This window comes from Onychostruthus taczanowskii, unplaced genomic scaffold (genome assembly GCF_017590055.1).
Source record: "Onychostruthus taczanowskii isolate IOZ18803 unplaced genomic scaffold, ASM1759005v1 scaffold10, whole genome shotgun sequence".
In the NCBI taxonomy this organism is placed as follows: domain Eukaryota; kingdom Metazoa; phylum Chordata; class Aves; order Passeriformes; family Passeridae; genus Onychostruthus; species Onychostruthus taczanowskii.
This window is the reverse complement of record NW_024496526.1, coordinates 7045875-7069966: the sequence shown is the minus strand read 5'-3', so window position 1 is coordinate 7069966 and position 24092 is coordinate 7045875. Positions and strand designations below refer to the sequence as shown.

Genomic DNA, 24092 nt, shown 5'->3' with positions numbered 1-24092 from the left:
CGCCCCGCGGGCAGAGCCGCCGGAGCATGGCCGGGGCGCAGAGCTGCCGTCCCCCCGCGCCGGGTAGGTGCCCCGAGCCCCGGCCCGCCCCGGGCCCCAGCGCGGCGTGGCTGCAGGCCCGGGCCGAGGGCGGATATGGGGAGGGTGGAGCGGCGGCTGAAGCGGGGCCATAACCGGGCCCGTGGCCGGACCCGCCGAGCTTCTCCTTCCGCTCCTCCTCCGAAACGTCCCCGTCGGCCGCGGCCCCTCAGCGCAGTGTGGTACCTTCGCGCAGGGAGGTGCTGCAGCAGGGCATCCCTCGGGTATCGGTCCTCTTAAAGGGAGAAGGAAATCGTGTTGCTTTGGTGGATACAATTCAACCATAGTCCAAATTGAGAGAGAAAAAATAGCAGGGTTCCGATACAACATGCACAGAAGTCCATTTTAAAATAATCCGGGTGAATACCATATTGTGGGGAACACTATGCTCGTTAGTATTATCATTTAAATAGATTGAAGAATATATTCATTAGATTAGGTTATGTGAGAATTTATCTGTATATCAACCATCTGTACTTGTCATAAAATTAATGGCTCATATGCTGCACAGTGCTTCCCCAAAAAACTGGGTATTTCAGTGTGGCTTGATTAGGCATTCTGTCACCAAGTCTGGAAGTTGGCTTGATACATGCCCATGTAATTAAATGAGGAGAGCTGAACGGTGGGATCCCCACAGACTGGTTTTACATCCAGCGTCAGTGTCATAACTGTTGATGTGCTGGGCAGTGCACAGCTGAATTTTACACGTGGCCATCATCCCACAATTTTGCAGCCAAAACTTCAGACTCCAATGAAATTCTTCTCAACATAACAGACATCACATTTTGTTGAGTCCACACAGCTCAGTTTCTGAGACTGAAAGTACAACAAGGAAGTATATTCTGACTGAAATCAGCAGAACTATGATCAAAAGAAAATTATAGTTTGTCTACAAAACTTCAGGAAATGCCCCAGGAAAAATAAAATTCACGCACAATTAAATAATGGGGGACATACAGCAAACTCAAATTTGAGGCTGCTGTGTACAGCTGTAGTGACAAAAGCACAGTAAAAACATAGGGTGAGATTCAGACTTGCTCATGACTGATATATATTCTGATAGTGCTTGGGAGCTCCAAATAAGATTAATTCCCCATTTTACTAAGTCTTTTTCATACATTACCACCTCAGCATAGTTTAGCCCATGCCAAAATGTTCTTTCAATTTAAAAAGGGTATGTTACAACTATAATTTAAGTGATTTGCTGGCATTCATCCAAAGACAAAGTGCTGCTATTTGCAGAAGTAAACAGTGTGAAAAAGTACTTCTCTCTTTGAACATTTTTCAATTAACTGTAGTAATTGTGGAGGTTTCATGGTTCCAGTGGCAGGAAACCCATCAAGAAATAAGGCAAGTGGGGTTTTGTGGTGTCCTTTTTAACTGCAAAACTTGTCTGATGCCTCATATTATCTGCATGGTCAAATGAAAACTTAAATATAAGCAGGATAACTCTTTGATAACTTATCCAAGACACTTCATCTTATGATGGGTTTCAAGATATTTTTACTCTTTCATGGGTCAACAGGAAAGAAATTTCTGAGAAACAGCAACAAGCTAAAGAGGCTGTCAAAATAGGCTTAAAAATATTTAAGTGTATTTATTATTGACTTAATGATGATTTAAATAATTTATTTTAATTGCTTGATTTGAAATCGCTCCATCTTTTCCTAGCTTCACAACCCATATGCGCATCTTTCAGTCACGGCCTGACCTTTTCTATTCCAGCTATTTAATTAACACAGTGTAATATTCTGTGTGAATTATTCTTGTTTGCAGGATATGGTATTGGTTAAATTTGTTAATGTAAAGGAGCAGTGTATTGTTGATAAACTGTTGGAAACCAAATTAGCTTTATCTTGCAGCTAGCTGATTGCATTATTTCACTCATGGGTATAATACTCCTCTAAATATGCTAATTTCACTCTTTTCTCCGTGTGGTGACATTTTTACTGTTCTCATTACTGACATTTGTAATATTTGAGGTGGGGAAATTTTTCTTGCTTTAACCTCATTATAATGTAGCTGAAGAGATTTGAATATTATCAGATGAAATGCACATATATTCAGGCAAGCAGAAAGGTTATTTTCTCTCCTGGCCCATAACTTTCATGTCTGTAGCAGGTTTGCGTGGACAGAATGAGACCTGGATCCAAAACTGTGATAGAGATGCCCATGCAGGTACAAACTGCCTAAGCACAATAGTGTGTCCATTGGTAGGTGCCTTCGTTTCCAACTTATAAGCTCTGAGGTGGTTGTGTGACCATATTCATGCCTGTCTGCCTGTGTCTGACCTAAAACATTCAGGAATTTGTCTTAGGAGGAGTTGGTCGCCTGGAGCTCTGATAGACTAGTGGTGACAGACAAAAATTACATGGCTGAGGCTGTTCTTGCTTCCAAATGCTCTTGCCATCCCTGAGGCAGGCCTGGCAGATCTGCTTACAAGTTGGTACCTGCACTGTGCTGATTTAAGATTGGCTTATTAATATAAACTGAGGCTTTGATGGGTTTGTTACCACCTTGGGGCATCTGGAGAGTCTAGTTCAGCAAAAACACATCTGTCATGTAATGGTTGTGCTCAGCAGTCCAGGAGAGCATCCCCCCATGGAGCAACCCCCAGTCCCTAGCACATTAGGAAAGGCCATTTGCTCTTTCCTGACACCATGGTTTTTACAGATTTGCTTTTCCTGTGACATTCTTCAGAGATTCAATGAATGCCAGAGTCCCCTTGGTTCTTACACCTCTCTCCCAACAGCTCCTAACATCATGTGTACAATCTTGTCCTTTCTTGTGTCAACTCATACCTTGCAATGTGACAAGCAGCAAGTCATTGCATACCCCCTAAAGGTTAGAAGCATTTTGGCACAAAGTGGGCAGAACCTGAAATTAATTCAAAGATTGAAAAGTAGTATTTTGCAGATTCTGAAAATTCTTTCCAGGATCTAAAAAAAGTTCTCTTTACCAGGGGTTTCCCTCAATTTCCAGACTTCAGGTGGAATTGTGACAGTGGAGTTTCAGAGCTGCCATAAACAGCACTGGTGTAGCAGGGATCTGTAATGGGTGAGTTCTTTACACCCCATCTTGAAAAACACCTCTGAAGGTGAGCCTGTGAGGTGTGAGCAAATCCTATTCTTGCTTCCTCAAGTTTTGACATAGTTTGTATTCCAGTTGCTCAGGAACAGGTCAGTTAAAATCTGCTCTGTCTTGCCCTTGGTTTGGGCACCTTCCAATCTGTATATTCATTCAGCATATTTTCTTGCCTTTCTTTTTTATTGAGAAGTATGTACACTCCAGCTCTAACGTTGTACAGTGATTTCCTAGTTCTTCAGGTTTTACAGTTCTTCCTTTTTTGTAGTATCAGCAAGAAGCAAAAATACAGACCAGACACATCTTTAGCTTATGAAAGCTGAGAAGTTTTATTCTTAAATTCAAACTTCAGAGTTTTCCAGTGGGGAATTCATTTATACCTTTCGATTGCAGGCTGTGTATTTTCCCACTGCAGAGTGACCATTGTAGTGTAGATGATTCCAGGTTTGTGGTGAGCCAGAGCCCACTGTAAGATTCTCTGAGGAGAGGTGGGATAGCTCCCTTCTCTTGTGGAGTCTACCTTTTCTGTCTGGCTAATGAAAGACATGTCACTAGATTCCCTATACCCCACACTGTAGGTTCTTTACTGCAGCTCTCAGAAGGAATATGCAAAGGTCACATCTGACTTGGGCTTTGAGCACATTTAAAGCATTCTGTGCTCCATTTCTGCTTGTTCTGCTATTCATCACCTTCTTAATGATGAACATGTAAGTGATGATTGTATCTTCTTTGAGGGGGAGGTGGAAGCTACATGATGTTTTTCATCAAAGTAATTTTGTTAGCTACTTCCCTGCCTTACTTAGCCTTCAGGCTCCATGTCTTAGACATTTTAGGGAGTTTGTGTTGGAACTCCAGCTTCTGCAGACTACTGGAGGCTTCTGGCCCTATGTTGTTTCATTTTATTCAGGGCCACCATGTGCAAGTAACTGCAAAAGACATCAGTGGACTATTTTACACCCCAAAGTTATGTTAAGGAAATTCAGTTTCAAGAACTGATGGTTTCCTCTCTTCCTGAGAACCTGAGAATTATGCAAATGAACTGAGTCACAGGATGTTAAGCTTGAATTGGGAAATACAGGGTGAAAATCTCCACTGTATCCCTGTCCTAGGACTGCCTCAGTGCAGCTGTCATTGTCTCTGGTGCCAGCAAGGAGAGATAGTCATGGTGCTCTGGTACTGGTCTGTCCGTTGTGTCTGTGGTGCATGTGTTTCTCATTTCTTATCAGACTGTGCCATTGTTCTCCTGTTGTCTTACATGGAAGCAGCAAGGGGTAACTTAATTACCTCTCTGCTATAATTAACAGTGTAGACATTAGGGAGTTTGTTTCTGTTGGTCTAGTCACGTTTAGCTGTCATACAATAGGTATGCTGTGGGCTCTGCAAATGAGTTGTCTGAAGACCTGATTGTCTGGGTAGGTGTTTGGGATCAAATCCATATTGAGGACATAAAGCTCACAAAATGTTGTTTGTGTCTTTGAAAATGTGACCCTATCATGTAATTTCATATAGAAAGAAGAGGCTGAATTGATTATTTCTTTGTCTGTGCTTTTCTCAACTGGGACACATATGAATAAAGTTTAAACTATTCTATGCTTTGTGATCACAGACACAATGAAATTCTTGGGAGTAGATATAATAGCATGAGATTTTGGGTTCTGTAAGAGTATTTTAAAAAAGAGCAATGGTAAGGTAGTTTGGATGTCTTGGCATAAAAGTACAACTTTAACCTTTCACAGTTTTATTATTTTGCTAATGTTCAGGGGGTTATCTTAAAATTCTATGTAAAATTCATACTTGTGAAGACCAGACATAAAAGACATAATTTCTTCTAATACTAGTATTACATCAGACAATGCTGAGTTGAGTGATGTTAATGTTTAAAAAGAGTATGAAAATATTGAAACTCTTCTACTGTAGGGAGTTTTCCCTATTTACTGATAGGCTGAAAAATACTGAGTTTTAGTAGATTTTGCATATTGCAAGAAACTTTAAAAATTCAAAGCAGCAGCACTGTCATAGTTTGTTGTATAATTAAAGGTCACCTTCAGTCTCCAGAAATGCAGATGCAGCTGATTACAACAGGAGTTCATGGTGATCTGAGTAGAAACTTGGGCCTGCAGTCCCTGATCTTCTCTGATATTTAAGCTTGGTGTTTACAGATAAAGAAACTTTGCAGGCAGCTGTTATTTGAAAAAGAAAAGATAAAGAAAATCTCTGGAGGGAAAATGCTAACGATATTTTGACATCACTTAGCAGCAGTTTGTTGTATTACAAAGTTATGAAATATGAGCTTCTGTGTAAAAAGGCTGTGCTTTTTCTGCTAAAAAGAAGAGTTTATGTTTAATAGTTATATTAAACAACAGAACCAACATTAGCATATTAAGGTTGAAAATTAAATTATAAACCCTTGGTAGTTCACATTTTTGTGGGTTATTTTGGTCAAGTGTGTTCTTGACATTATGTCAAAGCAATATTGTTACAGTCTATATGAACCCCAGGATTCAAAACATACACTGTTAACAGTTTTTCACCAACAAAATTCATGTTGCAGCGTGAGAACCTTTATAAACAGAAATAGCAATGTGAAGCAAAGATTAAAAGCACTTCTGGTTGTTTTAGCCATGCTGAAAGAAGTGGAATGATGTAAACAATGGAATAACAGCCATGCTTTTTCTTCAGTATTACTATAATAATGGCAATCCCCGAATCTAATACCTTATTGTACATTCCAGAAACTGTTCTTGAGGTTCACATGGTGGGTCTCTTTCAAGTCGATAATTCATGTAATTCAAAGACTTCTTTTACTCTTTTAAAGTATAATTTCATTCTGACAATTAATTATATCTCTAATTGACTCAGTCATTAATCATAATTTGTATCCTGCACAGTATGGTAGTGAACAAGGTCATGTATACTACCGTCATAACCCCTTTGAGGGTCAAATTCAAAAGGCTCCATTGTATTAATTACTATTCATTACAATAGCTTGTAGGAAAAAAAGCACATATTTTGAGAACACTATTGACTATTTACTACAGTACCTTATGAGAAAATAGTGTGAATGAGAAGATTTAGATTCTTTTGCTGCTGCCATTTTGAAATTCTTGTCAGTGAAGTTTGCAGGACTGAACAACAATAAAGTCACAATTGGTTACAGTTTCTGACAGTGAATTTTATACAGTGTATTCATCTGTTTAAGAGTAGTGCTTTCATACTTACTACTGACAAGGAAAAGAAAAAGAAATACAAATAAATTTTGCTTATAATATGAACAAATTGGGTTTTTTTCTTAGAAATACATGCTAACTTCCTGACACGCCAGTTCCCTTACTTTCAATTATAATGCTATATTAGTATTGAATTTTATATTAATTTTATGTTTATTAGGAAATGTCAGAAATGTGTATCAGTGCCAGTGGGCTACTGGGAAGACACGGTTCAGCTACTGAATTTCCTCAGTAGCAGGTGTGTGTAATTTACACCCCATAGACTAACAGAAAGGTGGAATTTTGGCAGCCTAGCTTAAGGAAGAATAGTCTATCTTTTTATATCCTGGTGGAAGGTTTTGGTTAAAGACCACAGACTTTTCCTTCAAGCATTTCTTCTACTGGAGGAGACCAGAGGAGCTGAGGTCATTCGGCATTCAGTTCGTGAGCTGGAAACTGGCAGGACTGCATTCGGAACCTGCACAGCAGGACGGAGGAGAGACATCAGGCAGAAGCTGTCCAGGGGTTCAGGAAGAGCTTTTGAGGAAGAGCTTTAGGGCATTTAGGGGAGGAATTTCCTAAACTTGTGCTTGAGATGATGTACTGTCATTTAGAGTGGTGGGGGGAAGCCCCTCCCAGAGCTGTGTTCTGGGCTCAGCCCCTACTCCTCCCTAAGGAGTCTGGCAACAATTCCCGTTGCTTTATCGGAAGGACAAGATGAGGTTTGGGCATGGCTCCCACTCCTATCTTATTTCACGTCTGAAGTCACTCAACTTCCTGTAAGAAATACTGTAAGATGCTCAGCCCTGCCATGGGAGCGCTGGAAATTGAGTCCAAATTCCTCATTTAGGCTACTTCTTTTCTTCCTTTGGCTGCCCTCCTCTGCGGTAGCAGTCTCGGAGAGGAAGGAAGGCTGTGTTGGCTGCAGGCTGCCAGAGTGAGCTGGGGCTGCCAGTCTTACAAGTGCAGACTGGTCTGTCCAGAGTCTCCATGCAACTACCACCTCTCCTTCAGTAACCAAAACATCTGCACATCTGGGGTAGCTGCCTGCTGGCTCTGTGCCTTCACAGCGTTAACATTCCCACAGTCCAAACTAATAGCAACAGCAATAACTGGCTAGCAGGCAACACCTAGATGTTGGTGCAGCCTATCCTGAAAACTACACATGTATATTTGGAGGCATTCTGTTTGCCCAGAGGAGGCTGATTATAGTGCATAGTGTTGTAATCACATGCGGATTATTTAAAGTTGGTTTTTTAATTTACAGAGTTAATGTACTGTAAAACCATTAAGTCTGACCTCCAAACCACGTCACTTATATTTGGTTGGGGAGTTTGCTCATCTTCCCTCATACCTTCTCTTTTCCCATGCCTGGTTGTTGAATAGTTAAGATTCTGTAGGTTAGGTGATTTTTTTTTGTCTCACCTGGCTGCTCTGTATTAATGTATTCAAAATTTTTTTTTTCTTTTATTTTTAATTTTTTTTTAATAAAAGAAGTAAGGAAAAGGGAGCATTACAGATTTGCTAGAAAAACAATCTGATGATGCATGTACCAAATACATTACCAGGATTTCCTTGTACTCCCTATTTTAGAAAATAATTTTAATACCTCTCAATTAAATCTCATATTTAAGCAGCAGGGTGTTTTGGCAGAAGCCAACTGCCACACATTAATGAACTCTTATAATTTGCTAAATTATTTTAAATGAATGACAGTACATTTAGCTTTTTAATGACTGTACATTTAACTTCTGAACAACTTTGATCAAGTCCACTTTTAGTTAGACTGCCTGCTGTGCTAAACTCTTAATTCCCAAACCCTACTCAGTTATTCAGAAAATTTTTTAATCATAATCATTAAATTATTTTCTGTTTCGGAAACACAAAGTCTGCTGGAGAGTACTTGGCCAATTCATTACTTTTCTTTTACCTGCCCTCAGTGCTAAGTCTAGATGAGGCTTAATGTTTGACAGTACTTTGTGTAAAGACAACTGGAGAGCTTTCTTTTTTTAATTGGGAGATCTCTGTTTGGCAAGGTGTTGCCTTTCTAAAGAACACCTATGTTTTTTGCCAATTATATAAGCTGCCGCAGTTACAAAACTTGAGCTAAAATTTGGTTCATTTTTTTAGTTCCTGGTTGGATTCTGTACATGCCTTGGGTAAAGTCAAAACATGAGACAAATTATTCCTGCTTTCTTTTGTACTGTGAAGTCACACCATTTGTTGAGTCTGATAGAAAGAGCTAAGTTGAAGTATTCCTTTTCTCTTGTGGATCAGAGTACAGCTGAGAAAATGAAGACTCCCACCGAGCTTTTCTTTTTCAAGGGAATATGCATTTCTATTCTCTCCTGCTACCCAGTCTCCCCTAGGAATTTGATATTTAATGCTTAAGATGTGCAATGGATATTTTTCTTTTGTGCTGCACATTTTATTTGGTCACCTTTTACTTGTGCACATCTGTAGCGAAACTGTATGTGTTTATATATGCTACACAACCTCAGGTTTTGCCTTGGACTCAATTACCATCAGTCTCAGGCTAAAAAATACCAAGAAGCAACAGCCCAGTTTACAAGGTTTTTGTGAAACTATGATAACAATAACTGTGGAAATTATTATTTTAAACTATAACCCTGCTCATCTCTCTTCAGATCTTCTATCTTCAGATATCTCTTTTAATTACTTTTCCCCACTCCTACAGCATATGGTTCCATCAGAAATCTCTGTTGGTCTTGAGCAGAGTTCTCCGAATTATCATAATATCTATTTGCTGTATTATACGATATTTACCTTTTGTCAAGTGTTTTTTCTCTAGCAGGCACTTAGATATGCATGACAAGTGTTATAGGGAAAGAATTACTTTTAGAGCTGACTCTGTTCTCACCAAGAAATATACAAAGGCGAATCAAGACACGGATTCTTCACACAGATCTAGCAAGAATCTGCATTTGTCTTTGCAAAAATCCCTAACGTATATTTATTTAAGTCTTTAAATTTTCTAAAATGTTTCAAATGTCACTGTGCATTATAGGTATTGTATGTAATTATCTATATCAGGAGAAGATATATACTTATTTATCAAAGGTTTTAATACTGTTTGAAGATAGGAATTATTAGCATCTTAGTAAGACAGACTGTCCTCTTTTGTTTTTTCTTGATTTCGTAGGGAAATATGTTTACAACTGAACACGGTGACATGACAATCATGAGGAGGGGCTATTTAGCCTAATTGTGGTTTTTTGTTTGCCAGTGGCCTACTGTCCCAGTAGCTTCAGCTCTGAGCTTCCCACTGTGTGTGTATGCCCTGTGGTTAAAACCACACCTTGCAAAAGCATGATGTGCATGTGGAAATCGCATTAGACAGCCACACAGAATCAACAGTTGGCTTCAAAGAGCCCTCCTGTCTTTTCCAGTAAAATTTCTGCTTTTGTAGCACATCCCAACTGTTCACTGAAGTTACAGGATAAACCTGAAACTTTTGCAATAAATGTCAGCTTTACAAAATCCTCCAAAAAGGTGTCACCAGTTTCTTGCATTTATTTGCATTTACATCCTGTAATATACTTAAATGTAGTGCCCTTAAAGCAAAAAAAAACCCTGAGTAGTCAGAAAGACAGCCATGCAGTGATAAACATGGCCTAAACAGAAGTAATTTCATTTTTATGAGCTGGAAAATCTGAAAGGTAGGTAAGGCCTGCCAGCTCCCACATGGTGAAAGCCACCTCTGTACATTATTATAATTGCACTGGTGAAAGACACAAGTTTTATAAACCCCCTGGGAGCGTTCAGATCTGGACCAAGTCTTGCATTAGCTCTTGAACAGAATGGCTGTGAAGAAACAGCTGAGCCTTGCCCTCCTGCCGTGCCTGCAGCCAGCTCCTGTGCCTGCAGATGGTCCTTTGCCTGCTCTGGAGCTGCTCCTGTAGGTGTGCTAACCTGCTCCTTGGGCAGCCCCAAGCCTCCTCCCGGCGTGGGGAAGAGCATATGGTGAGGCATACGGTCCCCGTGAGGCCTCCTTATGGCCTGCTTGTGTAAGCTGCTGGTGTGAGACTGAGGGCCAAGTGTCAGAGACATCCCTGTGTCACAGCAACACCATCCTGTCAAGTGTTGCTCTGCGTATGAGAGGAAATGTGGAAAACAAACCAAAATCCAAGCTCCCTCCTGTCGTCTGTCTTAGGAAAGAGAAGCCATTTAAAAATGTTATGTTCCATGAAGATAAAATACCAGAGGTCTTCGGTTTTAAAGCTTCACAATGGAGTTTTCATGAGGGAGAAGTGAGGGATTTGGTTTCTCTGGAAGTCTGTGGGATAAGAGACCCATTGACTCTAGGAAAGCCCAGCCCCAATACCTCCCACTGAGTTTGTGTGAAGATAGCAGCCTAATTTAGAAAACCAAAAAGCACAGCTATGTGGGAGGATAAACCCTGTCAAAAGAAGAGGGACTCACAGAAGTTACCAAGAAGATACAGCACACAGCATGCACAGGACACCTATTACTCCTGTCATTCCCACTTCAGCATCCATAAATTTATTTTGGATTTTTGTTGCTTTTAAATTAACCCTGAAGAACTTTGCTCAGTGGCATTGTTCCCAGTGGGTCATCTTGTGTTTCCCCCAGCTGGCTCCACAGGGTTGCCCCATGTGCCACTGGGTGTTTCTCTGCTATCTCCCATACATGGGGACAGGTGACAGGCGAAATTAGCACCCAGCAGTGAAGGAAATTTTCTTGGCCTGTATTTATTTAACTCATCGTGTATGCCAGACCATCATTTGACCCCTAAATACAATGATTGAATTGAATTGGTTTGTTTGTTTTAAATAAACTGCTGGAAGTCACATATGTATCACGGCTATGATTCAGTATGTTAAATCTTAGCCGTTATACAGATATAAATTCTGGATGAGTTAACTTCAGTAGAGGTTAAAATAATGAATGGATTTTTTTATGATCTGAAACTGTGGTCCACCTCTTCCGCTCAATGGAGATGTCATTCCTTTTAAAAAACTCCAGATTTTCCCTCTGAATGTGTCCCTAAAGAAAAGTTCTTCTGAAAGTGCTGAGTTAATTCAAGATTGCCAGCATTTCAGGTTGATGGTTTCAGTGTGGCATATAAATCTCTAAACAGCAAAGGAATAAATGGAAATCTTGGGTTAGTTTAGTTCTTGGATTGGCATAATTTCCTTTTTCTAAAATTCTGTTGATGAAATTTTAAAACACTTCAAAAATACCTGCTGATTGGTTGTGCTACTGTTCCTCAGTTTAAAGAGAGCACATGGAGGGCTGGTTTGCTACCTCTGACAATACACTACAATTCTGGAAAGAATCCCATGCAGAAAAACTGTTACTCATTAAATTTATGTTCTCTAAACTCTGAACATTATTTGCAAGTTTATTTTATTGTTAGCCTATTTCTAAGCAGTTTGGCTACAGTGCTTTATTGCCTAAGATACAAGTGATAATTCTAAGCATGTGCCTATTTTTATTTTTTGCTTTATATGTTATGTGCTAATACACCGCTTTAAACTTTAATTTAGTTCTTCCAGTGTTTGCAGTACAACTTTGATTTTTTAAAAATCTACAAATGTGATAAAACAGTCATAAACAAAGGAGGTCTTAGTTCTTATTGTTTTCCGTCCCATGGAAGATGGTAGGTAACACTTCATGTATGATAAATCATCTCTCTTCATCTGTTTTTTTCTTTACGTAGATGAAGATGTCAAACCATTTACTCCTGAGAAAACCAAGGAAATTGTGATGTCGCTACAGCAACCTGCAGTCTTCTGTAACATGGTTGGCAACTGGCCAGCCCTGCACTGGAATGTGAAATACCTTTCTGCTGTGTTGGAGGGAAAGACAATCCAGTTCAGGCTGGGCTTGAAGACAGTGGATTTAGGTGAGAATGAGGTGGACAGGCATTAGTGTCACAAGTCTCTTTTCCAGGTCCTGCAATTATCTGCCTTTTCATTATAACTGTTTTTTCTCTAACGTATTGCTTTTCATTGCAGGCTTTGTTTTTAGGAATGGGACTTGGTCAGCAGTAGAACTGTCCCTTGTCTTTCTCATGTGTTTATTCCCAGTAAGAGGTCTGGGGAGTAACACCACCATTTAAGAACCAAGTGTCTCAGTTTTCCTTCCTTGCTCTGTAGTGTGTGTGTTTGGTCCTGGTCTTATACATGATTAGATTGTTCACATGAGCGGAGCTTCCATCTCCATAAGCCTGACTGTGTTAAGGAATTAGCTAAATAATCAGCCAGACTTGGGGTATTTATCTGTATGGTAGTAATTCTCACCTTCCTCCAGAGTTTTTTAAGACTTAGGTGATTTTCAGTACTTTAAGGTCCTGTGATGGAAGACATAATGGAAGTATAAAGCATTAAGAAAATCATTTGACACCAGTGCAATAATTTCACTGCTAACCCTCCAGATTCACTCATACATCTTGGAACATACCATGGGAGAAAGACAATTTTACAGCTTGATTTTAAATACTACAACTTCATCTCTCTGTAGCCACATAGTAGTGTGTCCATGGACAGACTGAGTTTCATACCATGGAGGGGAGATAGAAGAAACATGTTCCATCTGCTATTTACTTGAAAGGTTCTGCACTGCTTTATCCCTGCCCTTTACATCCTTTGCCCTCCCAATGACATACCAAAATACGTTTTGCCATGCACTTTCTCCCTTCTGCCTATATACTATCTTGACTATCTTTGGGATTTTTTTTAACCCTTAGGCCAAAAAAATCCACTTTAAAAATATTTAATATGTCACGGTCTTTTAGATCCCACCCAACTATTCTTTCTGTAGTCTTCTAACCTTTTTCAGTTGGACTTCCTCTTTCTTGGAATGTAGAGTCTGCACAAAGGCTCCAGATGAGGGTCTGCCAGATCCAGTGAAAGTGGTAGGATTACATCATACTATCTTACTTAACACTGTGAAATTTGCTTTCTTCACAGCATCATGACCATGTTATTTCATGTTCAATTTTTGCAAGAGAAGTGATGAAACAGAAGTGTTAGAGAGAAAATGCTTGGCGTGTTAGGATTTCAAAGCATTTTACCAGCATGGATTAATGATTTCTATGCCATTCCTGGGGGGAAGAGATATTATTTACTCACTTTCTACAGATGGGAAAACTGAGGTGTAGAATTAAAACCTTGGTACACATCTTTATAGCAATATCTCTGTAATTCAATGAGGTACACCTCATTCTTGCACTAAGTGTGAAATGCATCCCATTGCCAATAGAGAAGGAAAGAAGGTGTAGCATATATGTATATACATATATGTATATGACACTTTCCTTGTTGCCTATATATCTTGTAACCTTATACCTTATTAATATATCTGAGCTGTAACACAGAAAGCCTACCAGATAAAAGAGTAGTTTTGGTCCTACTCCCTATTAATTAGTAGGCACTTTTTGAGAGCCAGATGGATGTTCCAACTGGCAGAGTTCCTGATGGGACTGATGAGTGTTACGTAGCTAAGTCACAGATTGATGCTACCAACTGAGTAGATAAGAGTCATCACTTAACAATAACTTGTAGTCACTAGAGATACAGAGTGGATTTAAATTGGAATTTATATCTTGAAGCATCTAACTGCATTTCGCTTTTTCCTAAGGCATTTATCCCTGTGCAGCAATCAGTTTGTCTCCAGGAGCCTCCATTATGTGGTAATGTTGGTTAGAATTGTCTTCAAGGAGATTGGTAAAGCCTTCAGGGGTTATATTGTAACTGAATGAGACCTGTGATGCCATAAAAAATTTCAATATAAGAATATATTAGTGAAGCCATTATCCAAGCCATCTCAGAGTCTGAAATAATGTAACACATTCCGTGTGCCACTGTCATTTGGAAGGTGGTTGATCTCACTATTGCATGCTTAAAACTACTTTTAATGAGGGTCTCTCTTACTTATTGTTCCTGCTAACTTTCCTAGGTGAAATGGAGCCAGTTATCTGCTCAGAGAGAGAACAGAATTTCTATTTTAGAATACTACTAAAATTGCATTGATCCCTCTGAATATTCCTTCCATGTTCACAAGAGGTTTATTGCCTTAAGACTAGGTGGGATGACTCCTACTATGGAGTTGGAAATGCCGAAGAAAAAATCCACTCTCCTGCTTAAAGGCACATTCTGGTGACACTCTGAAATGGCAGCTTCAAAGTTTCTGGGGTTATTTAAGTGAGGTTCATCTGGAAAACCCAAAATTCGTGGAGATCTCTTACTACAGCAACTCCTCATCTTTCTTTAGTGCCACATCTGCAGCCTGGATGGGTTTCCCAAGCTGAAGATTCCTTAATGTGCAAAAGTGAGAATTGCAAATGGGGCAACTTGGTGGGAGTTGCAAGGATTTTATATTTGTTTTCCTTACTAGTTTGTAATTTCCTGAGGCAAATCGATGTGGATGGCACATTTGAAACATGGAAAAATGTGAGAGCTAGCAGTATTACTTGTGTATATTATTTGTACCTAAGTGTGTGTTTGATAGTATTCCATCTGATTTCACAAGTTAAACAGTTTGTGTCCATAAGAAAGGGAAAAAACTACAATCAAAGGACTAAGCATTGACAAAAGATACCTTCAAAGAGAGTACCAGAGTTCATTACAAGAACAGTGAAGATGCTATTAATCAGGAAATCCCTACCCATCTGGTTCCAGCCACACTAAAAGATTTATAAGGATGGGATAAGGGATAGGCCAAAGCTTCAGAAGTTTTGCTTCTGACAGAGAAAATGTAGCATTACAGCTGTTGTGTCTGATGGCTACCTGGAGCACAACAGCACAAAGTTAGGAGAAAACTTACACGGAACTGATTTCTGTATGCAGGCATTTCTTGTTTTGACCATTTTTGGTGGTTGCATAGTAAAATGAATCAACAATGAGTTTACTGTGAAGAAGCTGGAGAGAACAAGAAGCTGTCATGCTGATCAGTTTCTGAGTCACAGGATCTCTGGAGGATGTTTCTCTCACTGATGCTGGATAGAGCTGATGCTGTCAGATGTGCAGCTGGATAGGAAAGGGCTGCAACTTCACCATCTTGCCAAACAGGTTTTACCACTAAAAACTAAGGATGGCAAAAGAATTCAGATCTCTGAGGTTTGATACGAAAGGGCTGCAACTTCACCATCTTGCCAAACAGGTTTTACCACTAAAACTAAGGATGGCAAAACAATTCAGGTCTCTGAGGTTTGATATAGAGGGAGACTGCAAAGGTTGCTGCAGAATCGGTACCTGAATAGGAGGCTGAAAACACAGTACAAATACTGATTAAATTTTGCATAAAGCTGAGATCTGAAGTGGTTATTGAAGTTGGATGTGCATGGCCAGGTTTTTTTGTTTGTGAGTATGCCTGTGCTTTGTTAGAGTAGGAAGTGGCTATTCCTTGCTTGAATTATTTGTTTAATTCCCCGGCAGCTGTGAATAGGGGTTTGGTTGTCTTTCAAGAAATGGAGAAGATATTTCACTTGCATTCTTAATGGAGCTTTAGGTGTTTTCTAAGGCTATTACACCTTTTTTTTTTTTCCCTACATTTTCACATGTTTCCTTGAAAACACTCTGAGAAGAACAGATTTTGGCAACTCTCAGAACCAGACCTTAACTAAGGAGGAGAGCTGCTTCTCTAAAACCCATTTTTCCCTCTCTCCTCCCCTCCAGTTTCAATCTGTGGCATTAGGGGAAAGAGGAGGACTGTTATGCCTTCAGGTACCGTGTCATCAGACAGAACTGGCAGCCTACTTTAGACTTGCACGGCTTAATCTGCAATTTGTCAATTACAAAACACCCTCAGCTTTAAGTAATTAAGTATTAGCAAACTGGTTAATAATGTCATGCTTTCCATTGCTCATTGCTAACATTCTCACCCTTGTTGCAGCCTACAACCTACAAACCCATCTAAGCAAACAGTCTAGATTGCCCAAATATGTTTTTTATTACTATTTATTTTTCCATAAGCACCCATACCTTGGTACTGAATAAGGGATAAATCAAACCAAGAACCCTGCCCTGAGGAGATTGTATTCTACAAGATAGTCTTGCCTTTCATAGTTGGATTTTTTTAAAATGAAACTCAGAGTGAAATATGCTGAGCGGTAGAAAGAGCATATTTCTTGTCTTTAAAACATTTGCTTCTGAGTTATCTTGGAAAATAGGCAGTGTCCTAAGAGTGTCATGAAGTGAAAAAAGAGTGGCCTCTTTTTTCTCATGAAAGTAATACAGGCGCCTTCAGTATAGCTTCTATCTTTTGTCTAATCTTTCTGTCAGACCATCTTTTAGTAAAATGATAAACATTGCATTAAAGCCTGGGTATCAGGAGAGGGGCTGCAACACAGATATAGGATCCGACACAGAGGGTTTTGGTTGTGATTTTGTGACTTGCAAGTGATTTATATGTCTTGTATGCAGTCCTTAGGTAGGGAGCCCATCCGCAGACATTTTTAGTTAATGATTTGATAGTAGTGGGAAGGAAACCACTACCTCTGCTACTACAAGGGAAAATAATAGTGATAAAGGTTTGTAAAAGCTGTATGAGATTGTGTGAGAACTGCTGCAGTAACAAAATGAAAGTGGTAAAGAAGAGCTGCTGCTGCACAGCAGTGAAAGGATCCCATTTCTGGGCAGCTCTATGCAAGTTACACAAGATTAAATTGCAGCTCTGTCATTGTCATTCATGCAGGCTGCAGTAATTTTTCCCCAGTAGTAGTTATAGTAAAGTAATATTTTTTTTAACAGTGGATAAGTCTCTTTGAAGATGGCACAATTAGTGGTGGTGGGGAATTAAGATCTCTGATTAACTGCAATTAAAATATACTGTGCAGTGGGCTCTCTTACAGGCCTTCCAAGTGACCTGACCTTGAGCTGAAAGGCTGTATCAGTCAGCCTGACCAAAGCATGCTGGGAGCAAAACCCTGCTGGTAAACACTTTCTGTGTCTGCCAAGGAACACTGCAATATGCTTTTGTCAGTCCCAAATGAAAAATAAGGGCACACAGCATTTTAGATGGATCATTGGCAGCATGTGTGTGGTTCCATATCTCACTTTCTATGCATGACCACACTGGTTTGGTCATTGCTTTGGGGAAAGGGTAAGATGAACATGTCCATCTGCATAAATCTAGGGAGGCAAAATAAAGGATACAGAAATACTTGATGTGCACATTTGCAACTCACAATTAGGAAGGGAGATGAAGCAAAGTTGTTTAGTGAACTTGGGTGTGTTATTGAGTTACTATGCTGAAGAACAATACTAACTATTGGTCTGCTTTTGTCTCACAGCATGTTCAAGGTAACAGCCATTCAATTAAACCTTAATGAAAAAGCAATAGTTTCAGACTTCACTTATGAGTAAGGTCATGAGAACCATTTTATTGACCAGAGTCAAGCTACCTAGTCAGATTTGTATCTGATGTTGCATTTAACCAGAGCTGAAAGAAACTGTATTATTTTTACTGGTTCTATGCTCAATGCTCACGTAATATTTGATTTTTCTTTTGCTGCTGTAGTTCCCCAGTTTGAAACCAGTTGCAGCTACGTGGAAGCTACACTTGAGGAGTTTTTGGCTTGGAGTTTTGGGCAGCCTTCTTGTCTCTCTGGACCATTCAGTTGTTATGATTACTCCAAATACTGGGCTTATGCTGACTACAAGTACATTGCCAGGATATTTGAAGACAAGCCAGAAATATTCCAGGTAAAACATTAATATTATCTCTTCCTAGTTGAACCATTGCAAATTATCTAATGTAGCTTCTGAAACCACTACTGCTATTCCTCTCTGCTCCTTTGCCCACTTATTTTAAAATTCTGAAATAAAAGCTATTAGCTCTCAGACTAACTGAAATCTGCCAAGTGGCAGCCATCAAAATTCTGGGTCTCCTTATAAATTTAGAAATACCATCCCAAGTGACATAAAAGAATTACGAGGCTGGCATCACTCTCCTTCCCATTTAGGCCAGATCCACCTTGCACCCAAATGGTGCCCAAATTAACAGCTCCACTCAGGAGGGAGGATTGATGGTATGTATTTCATTGTAGTAACAAGGCTGTAACATGGCTCTGCTCCATGTTTTGCCTCGTGGCTCATTTTCTTAAGTAGCTCAGCTCCTTTCCTTAATAGAATTAGATTAACTGTTTGTGAGGAGGAGAGATTCTGTGGAGGCAGTAAAATACAGGAAGTAACCTGTCCATGGAAGTATGTAATTACCATACACAGTAGGAAAACTACCCAAGGTATTTCCTTTTATTTTCTCTTTGCCTATCTTCTATTTCAATGTCTTGCTTCATCTACATTCCTGCTACTTCTTGCAAATTGTAAAAGGGCAAAATTAAGGATAGCTATACAAAAGGTATACTTCAAAAGATGTAAAGAAAGAGTAAGTAAAACCTTATTCATTTCTATACTTTGAAAGGTGAAAATGGAATCATAATTCCCTGTAAAATCACTGCATCACTGGGGTGACAATGAGTATGAACTGATAAGCCCCGTCAAATTAATTATTTCCTCAGAAAGCATTTCCCATGCTCCTCATATGTATTTTATTCTTTTGTAAAATTGGTGGTTTTCAGTGATCAGTCTTTTTTCAGACTTCCAGACTTTTCAGACTTTCTGTTGGGTCAGAAGGTAAGGATTGGGCACAGAGATCACCTTACCTTTCTTTCCCCCTTCCCTTCCTGAGCACACTGAAACATAACCAGGATCACATAACCTTGGGCTGGTTTGTGTTGTCTGCACTAAACTCGGAGCTCCAGGGATGTTTCAGGCTTCCCTAGATCTTTGCATAACTTTCTCTGTGGTCCTGTCTTGGTCTTCTCTTTTTCTGCCTCCACAGACAGCATTTCCATGTGTCTTCCAGCAGAAGCCAACAGCAGCTCAGAAGTTCTGAATATCCTACTGCTTCCTTCACAGCTGAAGGACACAACCATTTTCTACCTTTTTCTTTCCCTTGCCCCCATTCAAGAACAAAGCTGAGGCTCCAGGAGTTGCATTTCTGTGCAGGTGCCATGCCACAATCTGATCACCTGACCTAACAACACAACAGATTGTACTGCAGTTTTAGAATACACACACATAATGGTTATGCCATGGATTTTTTTTTGAAAAGCAGAATATGGGAAGGAAAGAATTGGTGGTGTTATGCAAGCAAATATGGTGTGTGTCATCTGCCATTTTCACAGGCATGGGAGAGAAATGCATCCATCAGTTCCACACTCACATGGTTTTTGAAACACTGCTACACAATTTATACCAGCCAAAGGAGTTCTTTGTAGAAATTCTCTTCCATTCTTGTGTGAATTTGATGATAACTCCATTTTTTCCTTCTAGATTTTATTTAGATTTACGTGAGGTTATTTGAAGGGGAAAAGAAGGCCAACTGCACTGTTATTTATAGTGATTAATAGGGCCATTTAGAAGTTGTTTGAAATTTAGATTGCACTGTTTATCATTTACAGTTGTGTGGGCTAAGGTAATGATTCCATTATTCTAATCTATGAGCAATATCTAGCATCTTACATTTTTTGTTCAGTTGATATTTCATTACAGAATTTGAGATATAAATCAGGAGCAAGATACATGCATGAAGTTTAAATAGAAATGAGACCTTTTAAAGTGACATACGGGTACAGATTAACTTCATTATAAGCAGCAAATGAAATAAATATATATCACAAGTAATGTGCCATCTGTTATGGTTGGAACACCTTTTAGTGCATTTCTTCTTACTGTGGCTTTTTATTGTAGAAAAGGAACCCAGTGTGACAAGATTTCAGTAATACTACCAGTTCCTTTTCAGTTCATTGGTTAAAAACTATTTTACCCATAATCGCTTCAACTATTTACTACAGCAGGAGCATTTTCAAAGAGTTCTTTTAAATCTAATATTGATTATGTGTGCTTTCTTTTCACTTAAATTGTAACAAAATATAAAAACTATTTAGGTGTGAGATTAAAGTGTAGAAATGGTGCTACGCTTAACTTTTTCACTGAAATAGTTGTATTGAATTTCAAATTTTATGCCTGCTGAAATCTATAGAAGCAACTTTTTCTTTTTGATCTTTTGCTGTCTTTGACAAATGTTTATATTACACTTCTGCATTTTTTTTGCATTATATCTTTAAAATCAATAACGCTGAAATTCAGAATCTTTAGCAACACCTAATTTTGGGAAGGCTATCGCTCATTTTGAGGGTCTCCTGACGCAGAGTCGTGGTGAAGTCATCCTTATAATGTCTAGCTGTATTTTTTGTCATCCATAGATCTTAAAAAAGGATAGTCATCCACCTGTCTGCAAGCAGCAAGCTTACATACTTAAATTAGGACTCCTAGACTCCTATTTTCTCTTTATAGACAGCAGAAAGAGAGAGGCTTTTCCAAGGCTTGATTGAGAGTGCTTTGACTAGAGCAGGAGCCAAGATTAAATTAGGTTCCTAAAGTTAGGTGATGTGAATGACCCCAAAGTGCTTTACTGAAATGGAACAAATACCATTATCTTCCTTTTCAAGATGGGAAAAATAAAACTCAGAGATGAAGCGATTTGCCCGAGACCATCGGGAAGCCAGAAATTTAATCTGTTTCCTGAGGCTCAGTCTGGGGCTCCAGCCAAAAGGTGCCAGTATCTCTGGCCAGTATTCCTCAAGTGCTTTCCAATAAACAAATGATCAGGCCCTGCAGGTGGCAGGGTGAGCTGTAGATACACGGGAAAGCTTTATCCAAGCTACACAGAACCATTCTGCAAAACCCTTGGATTGTCTGAAAAATTCCTCACTGTGCCTCTTTCCAGCTGTCAGGCCCAAGGGATTGCTTGTGGGAGGATCAATGGACTGGAAAGATCCAGCACTGTGTTCATAATAAGTGTACACCTGTTCTGCCCTTTCTCCTGTCATCAAGTTAAGTTCACTGCTTCTGCAGTTGCAAATGTGTCCATAAAATAATAAGCAACTTAATCTGGCATAACACTGGGTCACAGATGGGTAAAGTCTGTGTTCCCAGACTATGTGGAGAAAGCTGAAATAGGAGCAAGGAGAGAGCAAAAATTCCACGTAGATTATCAATTGTTTGAAAAGGCAATAGGGATTTTTCTTTCCTTCTTTCCTTTCATTATCTTTTTAAATGCCATATATAAGAATTTTTCTAAAAGCAATCCTGACCTTGGGTGGACGGTTAAGGGTGAAGAAAGATAAAAAAGAGTGTTTGAAAAGGAAAAGAAGCCCCATGTGGCCATGCAAATTTGGGCAGCCCTTCTGTAGAGCAGAGGAGTAACTTGAGTGATATGAAAGGTGGGGATGAGAATTTTGGAGGAAGTGGAACAGACTGTGCATGCTCCAGAACCCAGCCAGGGAAAAACAGCTGCAGTGGATAAGAGTGATGAGCAGTGGAAGGAGACAGGAGACTCTCAGAACTAAGGATAGGATGTCAATCAGTTCAACAGCTTACATACATAAACCTTTTTGTTGCTGTAGGATGTAAGGTGGTCTGACTTTGGTTTTCCTGGAAGAAGTGGAAAAGAGAGCACACTGTGGATTGGTTCTGAAGGAGCAAACACCCCCTGCCATTTGGACTCCTACGGCTGCAACTTAGTGCTGCAAGTACAAGGAAGGTAACAAGTGCACATAAATACAGCAGAGAGTTATACTGTGCATCAAGTTAGTTTTGGACTCTTTTAGTATTAATTCTAGGTCCTGATTATTTCAGATTTCAGTTTTCTGAGTTCTCAATGACTGAAGAGCACCCTAAGTGTTCTACAGGAAATGGCAGAACTTCAGGGCATTCTGGAGTTTACACAATTTCTAGTCTGTGTGTCATATGGTCCAATTATAAACACTTTAATCCTTCTAGTGGTCATGAATTCAGGAATTTGGAATGAGGAGATAAAAGAGTTAAAAATAAAAAGCCCCCAAACAAAATAGAAATAAACTACTTTAGACTTTTACAATATTGTCTGTGCAAGAGCCTCTAATAGCCTGCTAGATTTAATTTAAAAGGGGACCATCAGGATGGGAGCAGCCAGCTGTGAGCAAAGTTGAAAGGGACATTTAAGGCTCCAAACTCATTTGGGAGCATGTGGCTGTTGCTGTATCTTTCTGCCTGTTTGCATGCTGTCTTCTTTTTTTTCTTTCCCATTCTTTTTTTTTTTTTTTTTCTCCTTTCCTTGCATATTGGCCTCAGGGTTGGTGGGGCTTTTCTGGTTTTTGGGTTGTTATCTATTATTGCTAGAGTAGTGCTAGAGTAACAGAACAACTTGCACACACTTTCTATGCTTTATAGTATAGAGTGGAAGGAGAAGTCTGCTAGGGGTTTTTCAATGGGATTAATTACTCTGCCATTTTACAGAACAGTGAGATTGTGGTGGTGTTGTGATTAAGGTGCAGGACTGGAAGTCAGGTGTGTTGCCTTTTAGCTGGGCTGTGCCACATGCTGAGTGGCTTTAAGGCCTGAGGTAAATGAATTTGTCATCATCTTACCCTGAAGAAGGGTAACTCTGTGTAGGGTTTTCATTCATGTTTGTAAACAGCCTTGAGGTCCTTGGGTGGATGTGCAGCAGAGACACTCTAGAAGCCTCTAAAGTGCTGCAGCCAATCCTGTAGACTTCAGATCACATCAGGAAGCATTGTGCATTGAAGTCCAGACACTTTAGTGTATTCAGGAGCCAGAAATCTCAATGAAAACCATGAGACTTAAATGCCATAATCTTCTAAGTATCCACTTAAATACTGGGTGTACTAAATAAGTACAGTGATGTAGCAGACACAATACCTGCCAAGCCTCTTTGATCTGTACCTTCAGACACTGAACTCGAGCCAGAATTCCAGCATCACGCAGCAATTCTGTCCACCTTCCCAAGGCACTTCCTCCCCCTTAAGTAGACCAAAATCCTTGTTCCTCTCAGGGAAAGAAATCCAAAGCCCTTGCACAGCTTGAAAAGACAAAGTTGTTTTCCTCTTCAGAGCAAAGTCTGTACACAGATTGCAAACTTCCACAACCTTGTGAATCCTGTGCTTCTTCAGAGCAGAAAGATTCCCTTTTGAGACTCACAAACAAGACAGGCTTTGTAACAGAATCTAAGCTTATGCTAAACTTAAATAGATTTGCCTTTGCAGGAAAGCCAGGGACAGCTCCTTAGCCCTTTGTTGCTATCTTGAATTTCCTCCTTGCGTCCCTTAGGCTTCTTAATTTTTTTGCTTTATGATATTGCTTTGCCGTGAGCCTGCAGGATTAACCCTGAGCCTCCTAACCTAGTCATTCTCTGCCCCCTCAGAGGATCTAGCTTGGAGGGCAAAATAAAGTTGCAGTAAGGCTTGAGTTTCAGGAGAAGTGGTTTTATACTTCCATCCAGCATGCTTTGGTAATTACCAAGAAATATCAGCAGCCTATGGCACTTGCATCTGTGCCGGTCTCTGTGGTTCTGACTGTCCTGCGATTCCTATCTCTTCTGTTCCTGTCCCTTTTGGTTTTGTGCCATTTGGTTGCTTTGTTCCCATTTTCAGATCTGTGACTTAGAACTGACAACCAGAAGCAGTAGACAGAATTCAAGAAGTGAGTGCCAAGGGAAAGGAAACAAAGAAAAGCCCTTCCTAGAGTCCAAAACAAAGAGAAGAGCTACACAAGCTCTCCAGCTATGCTGTAAAGTGCTGCCTTTACTTTTCCATTGCTTGGTGCATTGGTCATGTTGCACTGTTTGTCTGGCACCTCTTAAATGTAATAAATTCTCTTTGTGTATTCCTTCTGG

General features: G+C 39.7%; 1 protein-coding gene across 4 annotated transcripts in view; it reads left to right on the top strand.

The window, feature by feature from the left end:
* The first annotated feature begins 6 nt into the window (after positions 1-6).
* The window catches only part of HSPBAP1 (HSPB1 associated protein 1), a 38313-nt gene continuing 14227 nt past the window's right edge, over positions 7-24092 (top strand). For 2 of the 4 annotated variants that reach the window (XM_041409288.1, XM_041409269.1), the window contains exons 1-4: positions 7-63; positions 12073-12258; positions 17874-18058; positions 21826-21962. In XM_041409288.1, coding sequence (XP_041265222.1) covers positions 27-63; positions 12073-12258; positions 17874-18058; positions 21826-21962 — 545 coding nt within the window. In that variant the 5' untranslated portion in view covers positions 7-26. Of the gene's footprint in view, positions 64-3055; positions 3136-12072; positions 12259-16059; positions 16079-17873; positions 18059-21825; positions 21963-24092 lie in introns of those variants that run through there. The other 2 variants (XM_041409278.1, XM_041409296.1) reach the window with 2 other exon arrangements.